At 43.7% G+C, this 12,894-nt stretch overlaps 3 protein-coding genes across 3 annotated transcripts; all 3 read left to right on the plus strand.

Moving 5' to 3' along the window:
- Positions 1-1,633: 1,633 nt before the first annotated feature.
- ETH_00020805 (uncharacterized protein) lies at positions 1,634-2,764 on the plus strand (the record flags this gene model as incomplete). The annotated part of the gene is made up of 1 exon (XM_013377709.1): positions 1,634-2,764. The coding sequence occupies one exon, from the start codon at positions 1,634-1,636 to the stop codon at positions 2,762-2,764; it is 1,131 nt and encodes a 376-aa protein (XP_013233163.1).
- Positions 2,765-2,914: 150 nt separating this feature from the next.
- Positions 2,915-7,680, plus strand: ETH_00020810 (uncharacterized protein; the record flags this gene model as incomplete). The annotated part of the gene is made up of 13 exons (XM_013377710.1): positions 2,915-3,120; positions 3,305-3,551; positions 3,977-4,069; positions 4,268-4,333; positions 4,762-4,856; positions 5,312-5,453; positions 5,544-5,771; positions 5,868-5,906; positions 6,032-6,118; positions 6,475-6,531; positions 6,907-7,083; positions 7,316-7,354; positions 7,654-7,680. 13 exons carry the CDS (start codon positions 2,915-2,917, stop codon positions 7,678-7,680), a joined length of 1,503 nt encoding a protein of 500 aa, XP_013233164.1.
- A 2,682-nt stretch (positions 7,681-10,362) lies between these two features.
- Positions 10,363-12,246, plus strand: ETH_00020815 (uncharacterized protein; the record flags this gene model as incomplete). The annotated part of the gene is made up of 4 exons (XM_013377711.1): positions 10,363-10,446; positions 10,860-10,925; positions 11,199-11,441; positions 11,689-12,246. The coding sequence occupies 4 exons, from the start codon at positions 10,363-10,365 to the stop codon at positions 12,244-12,246; spliced, it is 951 nt and encodes a 316-aa protein (XP_013233165.1).
- Positions 12,247-12,894: the final 648 nt, after the last annotated feature.

The raw sequence follows: 12,894 nt of genomic DNA on the forward strand, positions 1-12,894 counted from the left end.
TGCTGGCTAGCTGGTTAGCTAGCTAGCTAGAGGGACCTCCTGAGTGAAGTCCAGAGGGCCACTGTTGCTGCATCCATTAATTGATTATGAATAAATAAATAAATAATAAATAAATAAATACATAAATAAATGAGTAAATAAATGAATAAATGAATAAATAAATATATTATTTATTTATTTATCTATTTATTGGAGCCACTTGTTTGTTTGTGGTTACAGAGAGCCAGTTTGATGCAAAGGACATTCGCAGGGCTTATCTTCATAATTGACTGCAGCAGCAGCAGCAGCAGCTGCTGCTGCTGCTGCTGCAGTCGCTGCTGCTGCTGGTGCAGCAGCAGCAGCAGCTGCTGCTGCTGGCGTTGAGCTGCTGCAGCGCTGCGGCTGACGCGAGGCGTCAGTTTGTGACTTTGTTTTGTCTCTCGAAATAAAAATAAATGGAAATAAATTGATGAATTTATTTATTATTTTGTCTTCCTGTCTGTACACCGCAATCAAACGCATGCATGCATGCAGCAACTCGGGCCCTAGATCTTTGGCGGCGACTCAAAGCGCTAATTTCAAATCTTACCTTTAAATTAGGGTTTAGGGTTTAGGGTTTAGGGTTTAGGGGTGCTTGGGGGATAACGGTGCAGAGAGCCTGGGCTTTAGGGTTTAGGGTTTAGGGTTTGGGCCGAAAGCCAGCGGAAAAGGCCTTTAGATGGTTTATATATGTTTAAATATATTTATTTATAATATTTATATAGTTATATATATAATGATATTATGTATTACTGTATATACACACATATATATATATATATACATATGTGTATTATACCCATATATATATTTGCAGACTTCTGGGCAGATTTTTGCGTAGCTTGAATAAAGTGAGAAAGCTTAAGAGATGGACTTTGCGCTGGGCTGCGAGTTTCAGGGTTTAGGATTTAGGGTTTAGGGTTTAGGGTGTGTATGGATGAGCTGCGTGTCTGCGGAGTTGAGTGGGAACGGAGCGCTCGCGGTCCTTTGCACTTTATTTATTTAATTCTAATTATTGTAAAAAGCTGTAAATAATAATTAGAAACGAATTTTCAATGAAACGATTAACTGTAGCAGCAGCAAACGCATGCAGCAGCAGCAGCAGCGCGGGCGCGGAGGGCCCCCAGAAGGCAGCAGCCGGACCAAAGAGTAGCCAGTGGGCTCGTTGTTTCGTTTGAAGTCCCCGGGGCTTTTAAAGAACGAAATAATTAATTTTTTTGTCTTTTTTTGCATTTTAATATTTGAACAAACAAAATCGGAGAAGTTTCACTGCGTGGGCATCGAGGTGTATGTACACCTCAACCCGCGCTGCCACTCCGCAGCCGACACTGACGTCCATTTCCGCTTTTTTTGGCATTTTCGCGCTAATTTGCTTTTCTTTGTTAAAACAATGACGCAAACACTTTTAAAATTATGAAGTAAACTCAAAAGACCCCCCTTTATCCTCTCTATGCTCCGGCTTCCCGTGTTCGGCGGCTCCTTCCCAGTGGTCTGCGCGCGCGCGCCGGGGTTTCCTGCGAGGATTTCCGTTTCTGGCTTTTTCCCTTTAGTTTTTTTGTTTTTTATTTCTACTTTCGAATAGTTTCTTCTTTTCGCAACCTGCTGCACTCCCGCCATGTACTCCCAACAGGGAATTGAACGCCAGCGCACAGTCCGCTTCTCCGTCCACACCCCCGAAACCCAAACCCCCGAAAAGCAAGCTTCTGCAGTTTTTCGCTCGGCTGTACGTACACCTCAGGGTGTACAGACAGCTCCGGGTGTACAGACAGCTCCGGGTGTACATGCAGCTCCAGCTGTACACGCAGCTCCAGCTGTACATACGGCTCCGGGTGTACAGGGAGCTCCGGGTGTACAGGGAGCTCCGGGTGTACAGGGAGCTCCCGGTATACACGCAGCTCCTGCTGCTTCTGCTGTGCTGCGCTCCCAAGCGCCTGCTGCGCTGCACAGGTCCTCCGATGACCTTCCGCAGCAAGAAGGCCTTGCTGCTGCAGCAGCAGCAGCAGCAGCAAGACAGGGCAGGGCGCAGCTGCCCACACTCAGCGGGCCCTTGAGAAGGCCCGCGAGCGCTTCTGTGGGCTCTTCCTCGGGCATGGCAGCAGCAGCTCCTGCTGCAGCAGCAGCAGCAGCAGGAAGCCCACAGAGGGGCTTTTCGAACGGCAGCAGCCACAGCGCCCGCCAGCAGCAGCAGCAGCAGCAGCAGCAGCAGGGCCGCGGGCGGCGGGTGCTGGAGATCGAAGGCACTCCTTCTTCCTTTTGCCGCTTGACAGAAAACCCTTTTCGAAGCAGCAGCAAACAAATGAAGAAAATTGCAAATGTTATTTTTATTCCTCCGAAGTTAAAAAGAAGTGACAGTTGTCCTTTATTTGCTGCTCGCTCGCGGCAGCAGCACAAGTCCAACATGTCTCTTTATGCTGCTGTTGCTGCCGACGCAGCAGCAGCAGCACCGCCTGCAGCAGCAGCAGCAGCGCCGCCGCAGGCCCTGCAGCGCAGGTGGAGCCCCACGAAGCAGCAGCAGCAGCAGCAGCAGCAGCAGCTGCAGCAGCCGAGGGGCTTTTGCTGCTTCGCGCCCAGAGGCAGCTGCCTAGAAGGCGCCGTCAGCAGCAGCAGCAGCAACGCAGCAGCAGCAGCAGCAGCAGCAGGAGTGCCTCCTGACTATTTTGAATTGAAAGATGAAGTCCTTTGGCTGAGAGAGCAAAATGCAACTCTCCAAAAAGAGAAAAAAGAATTGCTGGCACGCAAACCCTAAACCCTAAACCTTAAACCCTAAACCCTAAATCCCTTTTCGCGTTGTAGACTGGGCGCAAGCTGGTAGCAGCTAAATTCTTAACCCTAGACACTGCTAGGACCGTCTGCAGCAAACCCTAAACCCTAAACCCTAAATTGTTGTTTGCTGCAGATGGAGACTGCGGTTCAGCGGCGCGAGCTCGAGGGTTTGTCTCAGGCGCTGCTGCACCAGAGCCCTGCTGCTGCTGCTGCTGCTGACCGCGAGAGCAGCAGCAGCAGCAGCAGGAACTTGCTGGCCCTCGAGAGAGAAAATGCAGAGCTGCGGCAGCAGCTTGCAGAGCTGAGTGCAGCAATTGGTGCTTCTGCAGCGGATAAAAAGTGCGGCAGCTTTTTATTTTGCCTTCAGCTGCTGCTGCTGCTGCTGCTGCTGTCGCTGCTGCTGTTGGCGGCTGTGGAGCCGCGCCTGTGCTGTTGGTGCTTCTGCTGCTAGTGCACTTCGCGATTCACCTGCTACACCACTTGCTGCTGCTGCTGCTGCTGCTGCTGCTGCTGCTGCTTGCAGGGGCGGGGGCGCGCTGCCCGCGCTGCTGGCGTCGCAGCTGCGAAGTGCACACAGAGACTTGGTGAAGCTGCGCAGCAGCATGAGAGCTGAGCAGCAAGCAGCAGCAGCAGCAGAAACAAATGTAGGAGCAGCAATGAGGGCCCTCGGAAGAGGCGCGGAAGTTTTTGCTGCTGACCCCAACGACTGCACGCTGCAGCAAGCGGCCCTTGACAGCCAGCTCGTTAAGGCCAGGAGAAGGGTCTTAGCCGTAAGCAGCAGCAGCAGCAACAGCAGCAGCAGCAACAGCAGCAGCAGCAACAGCAGCAGCAGCAGCAGCAGCGGCAGCAACAGCAGCGCAAGTGGCAGGCTGTGGGGGGATTGGGAAGCTGCGATTGCTGCTGCTGCTGCTGCTGCTGCTGCCGGTGTCTGCAGGAACTAAGTTAGAGATACTGACTCTGCCGCTGCTGCTGCTGCTGCTCTTGCTGCTGCTGCTGCTGCTGCTGCTGCTGTTGTAATAACGTCGGCCTTATTGCTGCTAGCGCCCTGAGAGCTCACCGTTCAGCTCTCAGAGCGTGGAGCCCCTCACTAAAAATAGATAAATGAATTAACAAACAAATAAATAAATAAATAAATAAATAAATAAATAAATAAATAGATTAATTAATTAATTAATTAATTACTTTTTGGATTTAGGCTCGGGAGTTCGTGTGGTCGGCTGTCGCGACACTGAAGGATTTAATAGACCAAACATTTGAACGGGTTGGGCGTCTTGTGAAGTCCGAAGTGGTGAGTGTCGAAAAGGGAATTAATTTGAATGAAAAGGGAAATAAATAAAAAATAAATTAAAAATAAACAAATAAATATCAAAAATAGATGATAAACTGCACAATATAAATAAACAATCAACAAATGGCGCTTATTTGGCTTTTAATTTCGCCGAAAAACAGGAATTTGACCCTTTTCTGAGGTGTATGTACACTGCAGCCTCTCCGCCAAAAAAGCGCCTATTTGAACGAACTCCAGGCCCTAGTGACCAGCCAGTTGGATCCGGCGAGTTTGCGTTGAATTAATCCTTTAAAAGCAAAATTAGTCATTTAATTTAATTAATTTAATTAATTTAATCAATTCAATCCATCAAATTTATTAAATTTGTCCATTTTATCCTTTCAATTCAATCTCCCCGCCATCTAAAATAAATGCCCAGTAAACACTTCGCTGCAGTTTTCTTCCTGTCCAGCCACTGTTCAATTTCTCGACTAATTTATTTATTTGTTTATTTGTTTGTTTATTAATTATTTATTTATTTATTTGGCTGCTTATTTATTTGTTTATTCATTTATTTATTATTGATTTATTCGTTATTTATTCATTATTTATCCATTCACTTATTTATTTATTAGTTTATTATTGATCTATTGTTTATTTATTTTATTTAATTATATATTTATTTATTTATTTATTTGTTTATTTGTGTTTAGGCTTTAAAGGTTTACAACGACTTGGACGCAGTTTTTAAAGAACTGGAAAACCTCAAAGCTGTTGTCTTCGACCCCAGGAGAAATAATCCTTACTGGTAAATAAATAAATAAATAAATAACAAATAAACAAATGAATAAATAGATGTTTGATTGATTAGCTAATCATTAATTATAAATAAGTAAATTAATTGACTCAAAGAGAAAGCTGTTGATTATTTAATTTACTTTTCTTTATTCGTTTTTAATTTTGCATGAACTCCATTAACAGAAAAAGTGAAAAGAAAAACTTTAAATGCATAAAAACTCCTGAAAGTACGCATTTAAAGAATTAAGAGTTTTAGTTATCCGAAAGTGCCAAAAGTCCTTCAAAAGGTCCATTTAAATGACCAAAAGGATGCAATTTGTGTTCCAAATCGATTAGAGGACCTTTCGAGGCCTCAAAAGAACAAAAAGTGGTTCAAAGTTGTCCAAAAAGTCGCAAAAAGTCCGCAAATTAGTCCACTGTTAGCCCGTGACCAGTGGACCACTGGTGGACCACTGGTCCCTGCAGCCCCTGCCGCCCGCGGCGAATGGTCTTGGAAGATGATTTGGAACATCTGCAGCAGCAGCTGCAGCAAACGAGCGAGGCCTTAAGAAGAACTCGGACAGAACTCATCAAGTCCGAAATGGAGGGTTTGCAGGCCTTCGTCCAGGTAAACCCTAAACCCTAAACCCTAAACCCTAAACCCTCAGCGCGCGGGGCCTCTAAGGGTGCGCCTGCTCTGCCCACTGCAACGCCGCAGGACAAGGTCCAGTCGAATGCTGCAGCAAATCCCTTCAAAACAAGCCCCCAACCAGCAGCAGCAGCAGCAGCAGCAGATCAATCTCCCGCTGCTGCCGCTGCCGCTGCAGCTTACCAGCAGCAGCAGCAGCAGCAGCAGCAGCAGCCTGCTGCAGAGGAAGAGGAGACTACGGAAATTCTGCTGCTCATGGCGCAGAGGCAGCACGAAGCTGCAAAAGTTGCAGAGGCGGTGCGAGTCCTAAACCCTAAACCCTCGCTTCTCCTAATTTTCCTAGGGCTTAGGGTTTAGGGTTTAGGGTTTAGGGTTTGTTGTGCGCACCTGCAGCTCGCGGCATTGAAGGACGAAGTGGAAATGCTGAAAGACGTAAGACCTGGCCCTCTTTCTTCCTCCAGGCCTTAGGGTTTAGGGTTTAGGGTTTAGGGTTTAGGGTTTAGGGTTTAGGGTTTAGGGTTTAAGGTTTAGAGTTTAGGATTTACGGTTTGTCTCAGAGAGCCATGTGTGAAGAGGCCAGCAAAGGGCCCCCCGAAAAGTATTTGGCAGAGGAGCTTTTTAGTAGAGAACAAAAAGAGGCGGCGGTGAGTTTGAAAATAAATAAATAAATAAATAAACAAATAAAGAAATAAATAAATAAAATAAATAATAAATTAGTAGATAAATTAATAAATTAAATAAGTAAATAAACAAATAAGTAATTAAGTGCACCAACAAAGGAATTAAAAAAAAACGAAACAAAGAAGCAGAAAAGAGTTATTAAACAAATAAATAATAAAAGATAATTGTAAATAAATAAATAAATTTCCATTTATTCCTTCTATTTATTTATATATTAATTTGTTATTTATTATTTACTATTATATACTATTTGTTTATTTATTTATTTATTTATTTATTTATTTATTTATCTATTTATTTATTTATTTATTTTCTTTAGATGCAAAAAGACAAGAAGCCGGCGGGGAGTCTGGAGGAGCTGCAGGGGCCATTGAGGGTGGGGTTTGTGTTTATTAAAATAAAATTAAAATTGAAATAAAATTATAATTAAATTAAATTAAATTAATTTAAACTTAATCAATTAAATTAGATTAAATGAAATTAAATTAAATCAAATTAAATTAAATTAATTTAAATTAAATTAAATTCAAATTTAAATTAATAGAATTGGAAAAAAGACAAAAAGAAAGATTTGAAATTCGAACATCCATTAACATTGTTTATTTTTCTATTTGTGCCATTTGGTGTTTATTATTTGTGACTTGTTATTTATCTAATTAAACTTTGGATTTGATAATTATTTATTTATTTATATTCTTTTTAGTGATTAATAATTCTTCCTTTGTCCGTTTGTTTGTTTGCTGCTGCTAAGGAGGGTCGCATCATGCAGCAGCAGCAACAGCAGCAGCAGCAGCAGCAGCTGCAGCAGCAGCAGCAGCAGCAGCACCCTGCTGCTGCACTGCAGCAAGCAGCAGCAGCACTCTCAAGCTTCCATTTTGAGAAGTTGTCCGGGCCTTTGGACCCCAAAGACCTGCAGGTTTTGAAAATGGTGAATTGCCCACAAGGGTTTAGGGTTTAGGACTTGGGGTTTAGGGTTTAGGGTTTAGAGGCTGCAAACGTTCTTTTCTTTTTCTGCCAACGTCTCTGTGATTATTTAATGGAAGTTATTTTTTTAATTATTTATTCATTTAAATATTCGTTTAAATATTTATTATTTATTTATTTATTTACTAATTTATTTATTCATTTATTTATTATCTATTTATTTTCTGCTGCTGCAGATTGAAGAGCAGGCGGCGAAAATGCACAAAATGAATGAAGTGGGTCAAAGCACTAAAACGCTCTTTAGGGTTTTCTACTAAAGTGGACTTGCTGCTGCGGCTGCAACAGCAGCAGCAGCAGCAGCAGCAGCAGCAAAAGCAAAAGCAAAAGCAACTGATGGTTGCCGTGCAGTCGCTCGGGAAATGAAGCCGCAGCAGCAGCAGCAGCTGCTGCTGCTGCTGTGCTGCTGTGCTGCTGCTGCTTCAGTATTGCTGCTGCTGTTGATGTCTTGCTGCTGCTGCTGCTGCTCGCGCTGCAATTGCTGCTGCTGCTTCTGCTTCGGTTCTTTTCGTTGCAGGAGATGAGGGGCTTGTCGTTTATTTGAATCGCATTTTCCTCATTTTGAATTAGTTTGTTGACTACTTTTTGCTTATTTATTTGATTAATTTTTTGTTTCTTCCAGCAGCAGCAGCAGCAGCAGCAGCAAAACTACTCGACTTTCGGCTCCTTAACTGCGGCCACGGCGAAGCAGCGGTCTGCCTGCTTCACCGGTAAACCCTGAAACACAACTTCAAACCCTAAACCCTAAACCCTTTATTGGGGCTTTGGGCCCGATATCTGGAGATTGCAGAGTCGGCTCTGGGCTCGAAGGGGCGCTGCTGAGCGCCGGGAGTGCAGGGTTTAGGGTTTAGGGTTTAGGGTTTAGGGTTTGAGCACAGTTCTTTTAGCGTCGAAGTACTCTTTTCTAAACAAATAAATATCTTCTGGTCGAGCTCGAATGAGGCAACTAGGGTTTAGGGTTAAGGGTTTAGGGTTTGGGGTTTGAGCACAGTTCTTTTAGCGTCGAAGTACTCTTTTCTAAACAAATAAATATCTTCTGGTCGAGCTCGAATGAGGCAACTAGGGTTTAGGGTTTAGGGTTTAGGGTTTGAGCACAGTTCTTTTAGCGTCGAAGTACTCTTTTCCAAACAGATAAATATCTTCTGGTTGAGCTCGAATGAGGCAACTAGGGTTTAGGGTTTAGGGTTTAGGGTTTGAGTACTGTTCTTTTAGCGTCGAAGTACTCTTTTCCAAACAAATAAATATCTTCTGGCTGAGCTCGAATGAGGCAACTAGGGTTTAGGGTTTAGGGTTTAGGGTTTGAGTACTGTTCTTTTAGCGTCGAAGTACTCTTTTCCAAACGAATAAATATCTTCTGGTTGAGCTCGAATGAGGCAACTAGGGTTTAGGGTTTAGGGTTTAAGGTTTGAGTACTGTTCTTTTAGCGTCGAAGTACTCTTTTCCAAACAAATAAATATCTTCTGGTTGAGCTCGAATGAGGCAAACTAGGGTTTAGGGTTTAGGGTTTAGGGTTTAGGGTTTGAGCACAGTTCTTTTAGCGTCGAAGTACTCTTTTCCAAACAGATAAATATCTTCTGGCTGAGCTCGAATGAGGCAACTAGGGTTTAGGGTTTAGGGTTTAGGGTTTGAGTACTCTTCTTTTAGCGTCGAAGTACTCTTTTCCAAACAAATAAATATCTTCTGGCTGAGCTCGAATGAGGCAACTAGGGTTTAGGGTTTAGGGTTTAGGGTTTGAGTACTGTTCTTTTAGCGTCGAAGTACTCTTTTCCAAACGAATAAATATCTTCTGGCTGAGCTCGAATTACTTCCTTTGCAAAATCAAACAACAGCTGAGGAAAGCTGGGAGGAAGACTCACTTCCGCGCCCTCCAGGCTCACCAGCTTGGGGGCCCCGCCGGTGGAGTACATCTTGATGGTTTAGGTTTAGGGTTTAGGGTTTAGGGTTTAGGGGGGCGTGGCGACTGTAGGGAAAGGCGCTGGGGCGTTACTTGAAGTTGTTTGGATTTAAGGGTTTATCTGAACTTTTCTTTGCTGCTGTTTTAGCTCTCGAATTTACTAGCCCAAGAGACTGCTGCTGCTGCTCTAGATGCGCTGCTGCGGCTGCTGCTGCTGTTGCTGCTGCTGCTGCTGCCGGTATGATCACCGCCTGCTCGTTCCAAGGGAATGCTGGGGAATACGGAGAAACCGGAAGAATTAGATCAAATTTTTTGTTTTTAATGGATTAATTTAATTTTAATTTTCATTTTTATTCCTCTTTGATGGCTTTTCCGCATTTCTTTTCAGGCAAACTGGGCAGCAGCCGTTTTTTGTCGCTGTGAGCGGCCCCGCCAGCTGCCAGCATGGGAAAGCAGCTGCTTTCGCGCTATTTAATGCAAAACAAGAAAACATCAGAATTTAAAAACTATGATTTCATATTTAATTCAATTTTAAGAAGAAAATCGGAGAAAAACGGGACATAAGGAGCGAAAACGCAGTGATCCTCGGAGAGGCCGGCGACATGTACGGCGGCCGCGGCTGCTGCTGCGGCGAGATCGTGTGCAAATATTCTTGCTTCAAAGCTCTTTCTTTTTTGAAATAAATCAGGTTAAAGTTAAATTGTCTAAAGTTAAAGAATTTCAGCTGAAAATGAATTTGAAGTTGAACTTGTCTTTCAGTCTTAGCCGCTCACAGGGTCACCTGGGGCGCCAGCTGGCGGCGGCGGCCGCCGCAGTGGTAATCTGGCGGCGTTGTTTCTATCGAATCGGGTTCAAAACGGCGCTAAGAGTTGCGATTTGAAATCGAAAAAGAGCTAAAAACAAATAAAACATTAATTTTTATCTTTTTTTTGATTTATTTCCATCAACAATTCCTTTTTTCCCGGCAGATCGCGCCGCGCCTAACGCCAGCGCAACAGCCCAACACCCCGCGCCCGTGGGGCGCCCTGCTCTTCATTTCTTTTAATATTTTCATTTTTGAGAATTTCATGTCTCAAAACTTTCTCAAGAGAGAAAGAAAGCCATTAAAAGCCTTTTTCTGGGTGTATAGACACCTTTTCTGCGCGGCGCAGGTGTACAGATACACCAGCTAGCTCAATTCAAAAACCACAACTTCCAACTGCCGCTCACAAACTGCATCAAACAATTCCGAAACATTCCTGAGCCTCTGCTAGGATTCAGAGCCCAGGGAAGAGAGTCTAGGGTTTAGGGTTTAGGGTTTAGGGTTTGCGGCTTCGAGGCTACAAGGACAGGATGGAGGAGAATCCCACTGTGGCCATTATATCTCCAGAAGAGGATATTTATATGAACTCAACGCATTTCTCCGCTGGGAAAAAAGTGCGATTGGACAGCTACTACTACCTCTACTGCTGCTGCTGCTGCTGCTGCTTCTACTGCTACTGCTGCTGCTGCTGTTGCTGTTGCTTTTGGCACTGCTGCTGCTCTCACAGTTGCTGTTGCTGCTTTGCCGTATCTGTTACTTCTTTCTCTCTGTGCATGTTGCTACTGGTGAATATAGGTGGGGTGGTGGAGCTGCTGCTGCTGCTGCTGCTGTTGCTGCTGCTGGTCAAGAACTTGTTGCTGCTGTAGCTCTCAAGTGTTCTATCACCCTTCTTTCTTTTGTTCAGAGACCTCAAGGAAGTAATCCTCATTTGGAAGCCTTCATTTAGACGCTGAGGGCTTAGTGTTTAGGGTTTTGGGTTTAGGGTTTAGGGTTTAGGGTTTAGGGTTTGTGGGGTTTGTGATTTCAGGGAGGGATCTTGCTGAAGGATGCAGCTGTACAAACGTCGATTCCTCTTTGCGTCTGCCAGCAAGAGGTGCTGAGGGTTTAGAGTTCGGGCTGTAGAATCTAGGGTTTAGGGTTTAGGGTTTAGGGTTTAGGGTTTAGGGTTTAGGGCCTAGGGTTTAGGGTTTAACGCTGTGAGCAGCCACCCCCTTGCTTTTGCGTCTTATTTTCTGCTGCTTTGAAGCCCCCTTCGTTGACTCAAATAAAATCGGAGGTTAATAAACTAAAAATTAAGAATAAAATAAACTAAATTGAAGAAATATATTTATTAATTTTTAAATTATTTTGTTTTGCTGCGCTGCAGAGAAGGGCCCTGAGGCCCCCCGTGTCGTGGCTGAAGAAACCCTCAGTGCCTTTCTCAGCAGCAGCAGCAGCAGCAGCAGCAGACGCAGCAGACGCAGCAGAGCTGACAACAGCAGCAGAAACCGTAGCAACAGATGCAGCAGCAACAACAAGCACCCCAGTAGCAGCAGCAGCAGCAGCAAGCAGCAGCACAGCCGCTTCCCCCCCAGTGGAAGTCGCTGGGGGCTCAGAGGCAGATAGTGGGGTGAGTAAAAAATTGATTTAAAATCAAATAAATAATAAATAATAAATAATAAATAATAAATAAATAAATAAATAAATAATAAATGAATAAATAAATATGTAAATAAATGATTAATTAATTATTTGCTGGCTGACTTGAGAAGACGGTTTGTGAGTAGAAAAAGGGAAAAGAAAGAAGGCAAAAAGAATTGCTTTTAGTGAATTTGAATTTAATTAAATGATTTGACTTTTTGCTTTTATTCTTTTAGGAAGATGAGGCATTTGTTGGTGCTGCTGCTGCTGCTGCTGCTGCTGCTCCTTGGTACGAAAACTTAATTGCTGCTGCTGCTAAGCAATGGCTGCAGAAGAGCTGCTGCAGCGCCCGTTCTGCTGCTGCTGCTGCTGCTGCTGATGGAGCTGCTGCTGCTGCTTCCCCACAAACCTTTGTCCATGAGCCCCGGAGCCCCGTGCTGCTGAGGGGCAGCAGCCGCCATTTAGCTTCCTGCGAGCTCCAGCAGCAGCAGCAGCAGCTGCTGCTGCTGCAGCTGCAGCAGCAGCAGCAGCAGGACGCGAACGGCGCTGCCCTCTCCCCAGCAGCAGCAGCAGCAGCAGCAGCAGCAGCAGAACCTGGCATGGAACTAAATGGAAGGAGGAGACATTCTACAATCGAAGGAGGAGTTAAAAGAATCATTAACAAAATGAAAAAAGAATTTAAAAATTCAAAATTGAATTGCGAATCTGATGAAGACGTTCCCTATGAAACCCCCACTGGAGGAGCTGTAAAAGGTATTCTTTTAATTTTACTTCTTAATTTTCAATTAAATTGAATTAATTAATTTTTAATTTAATCAATTTACTTTATTCAATTATTCTAAACTATTTAACTAATTGTTTACTTTTTGCTTCTTCTATGTTTGTAGTTATTGCACAAAGAGATAAACCGGTGCTTCGAAATTCTGTGACCCAGCAGTTTATTTATTTATTTATTTATTTATTTATTTATTTATTTATGTATTTATTTATTTATTTATTTATTGTTACTATTTATTAATTAATTATTTGTTTTTTAATTTATTTATTCTTTTATTATTAATCACTAAATTAATTGATTTGTTCTTTCATTTATTCATTTGTTAATTTCATTTTAGCTGCATCCAAACCATAGCAGCAAATGTTAAACGACTGCTTTTTTGGATTATTTCCTTTTTAGGATGTTTTAGTCTTTTGCTTTTTGTTCTTTCTTTTTCTGAAATTCTTTTTAATTTATCTTCAAATGTTTCTTTTGCTGTGTACGTACACCAGCGCAAACGTTAGAAACGCCGAAGCATCTCCGCAGGGGCATTTGGCTGCTGAAGAAGCAGCAGCAGCACCACTTGCTGCAGCAGCAAGCAGCAGCAGCAGCAGCAGCAGCAGCAGCAGGGGAAGGGGAGGAGGCCGCGAAGGCGAGGCGCGGCTCAGGTGTATGTACACCTCAA

The sequence above is a fragment of the Eimeria tenella genome, genomic scaffold (assembly GCF_000499545.2).
Source record: "Eimeria tenella Houghton genomic scaffold, Eth_scaff6, whole genome shotgun sequence".
Lineage (NCBI taxonomy): Eukaryota > Apicomplexa > Conoidasida > Eucoccidiorida > Eimeriidae > Eimeria > Eimeria tenella.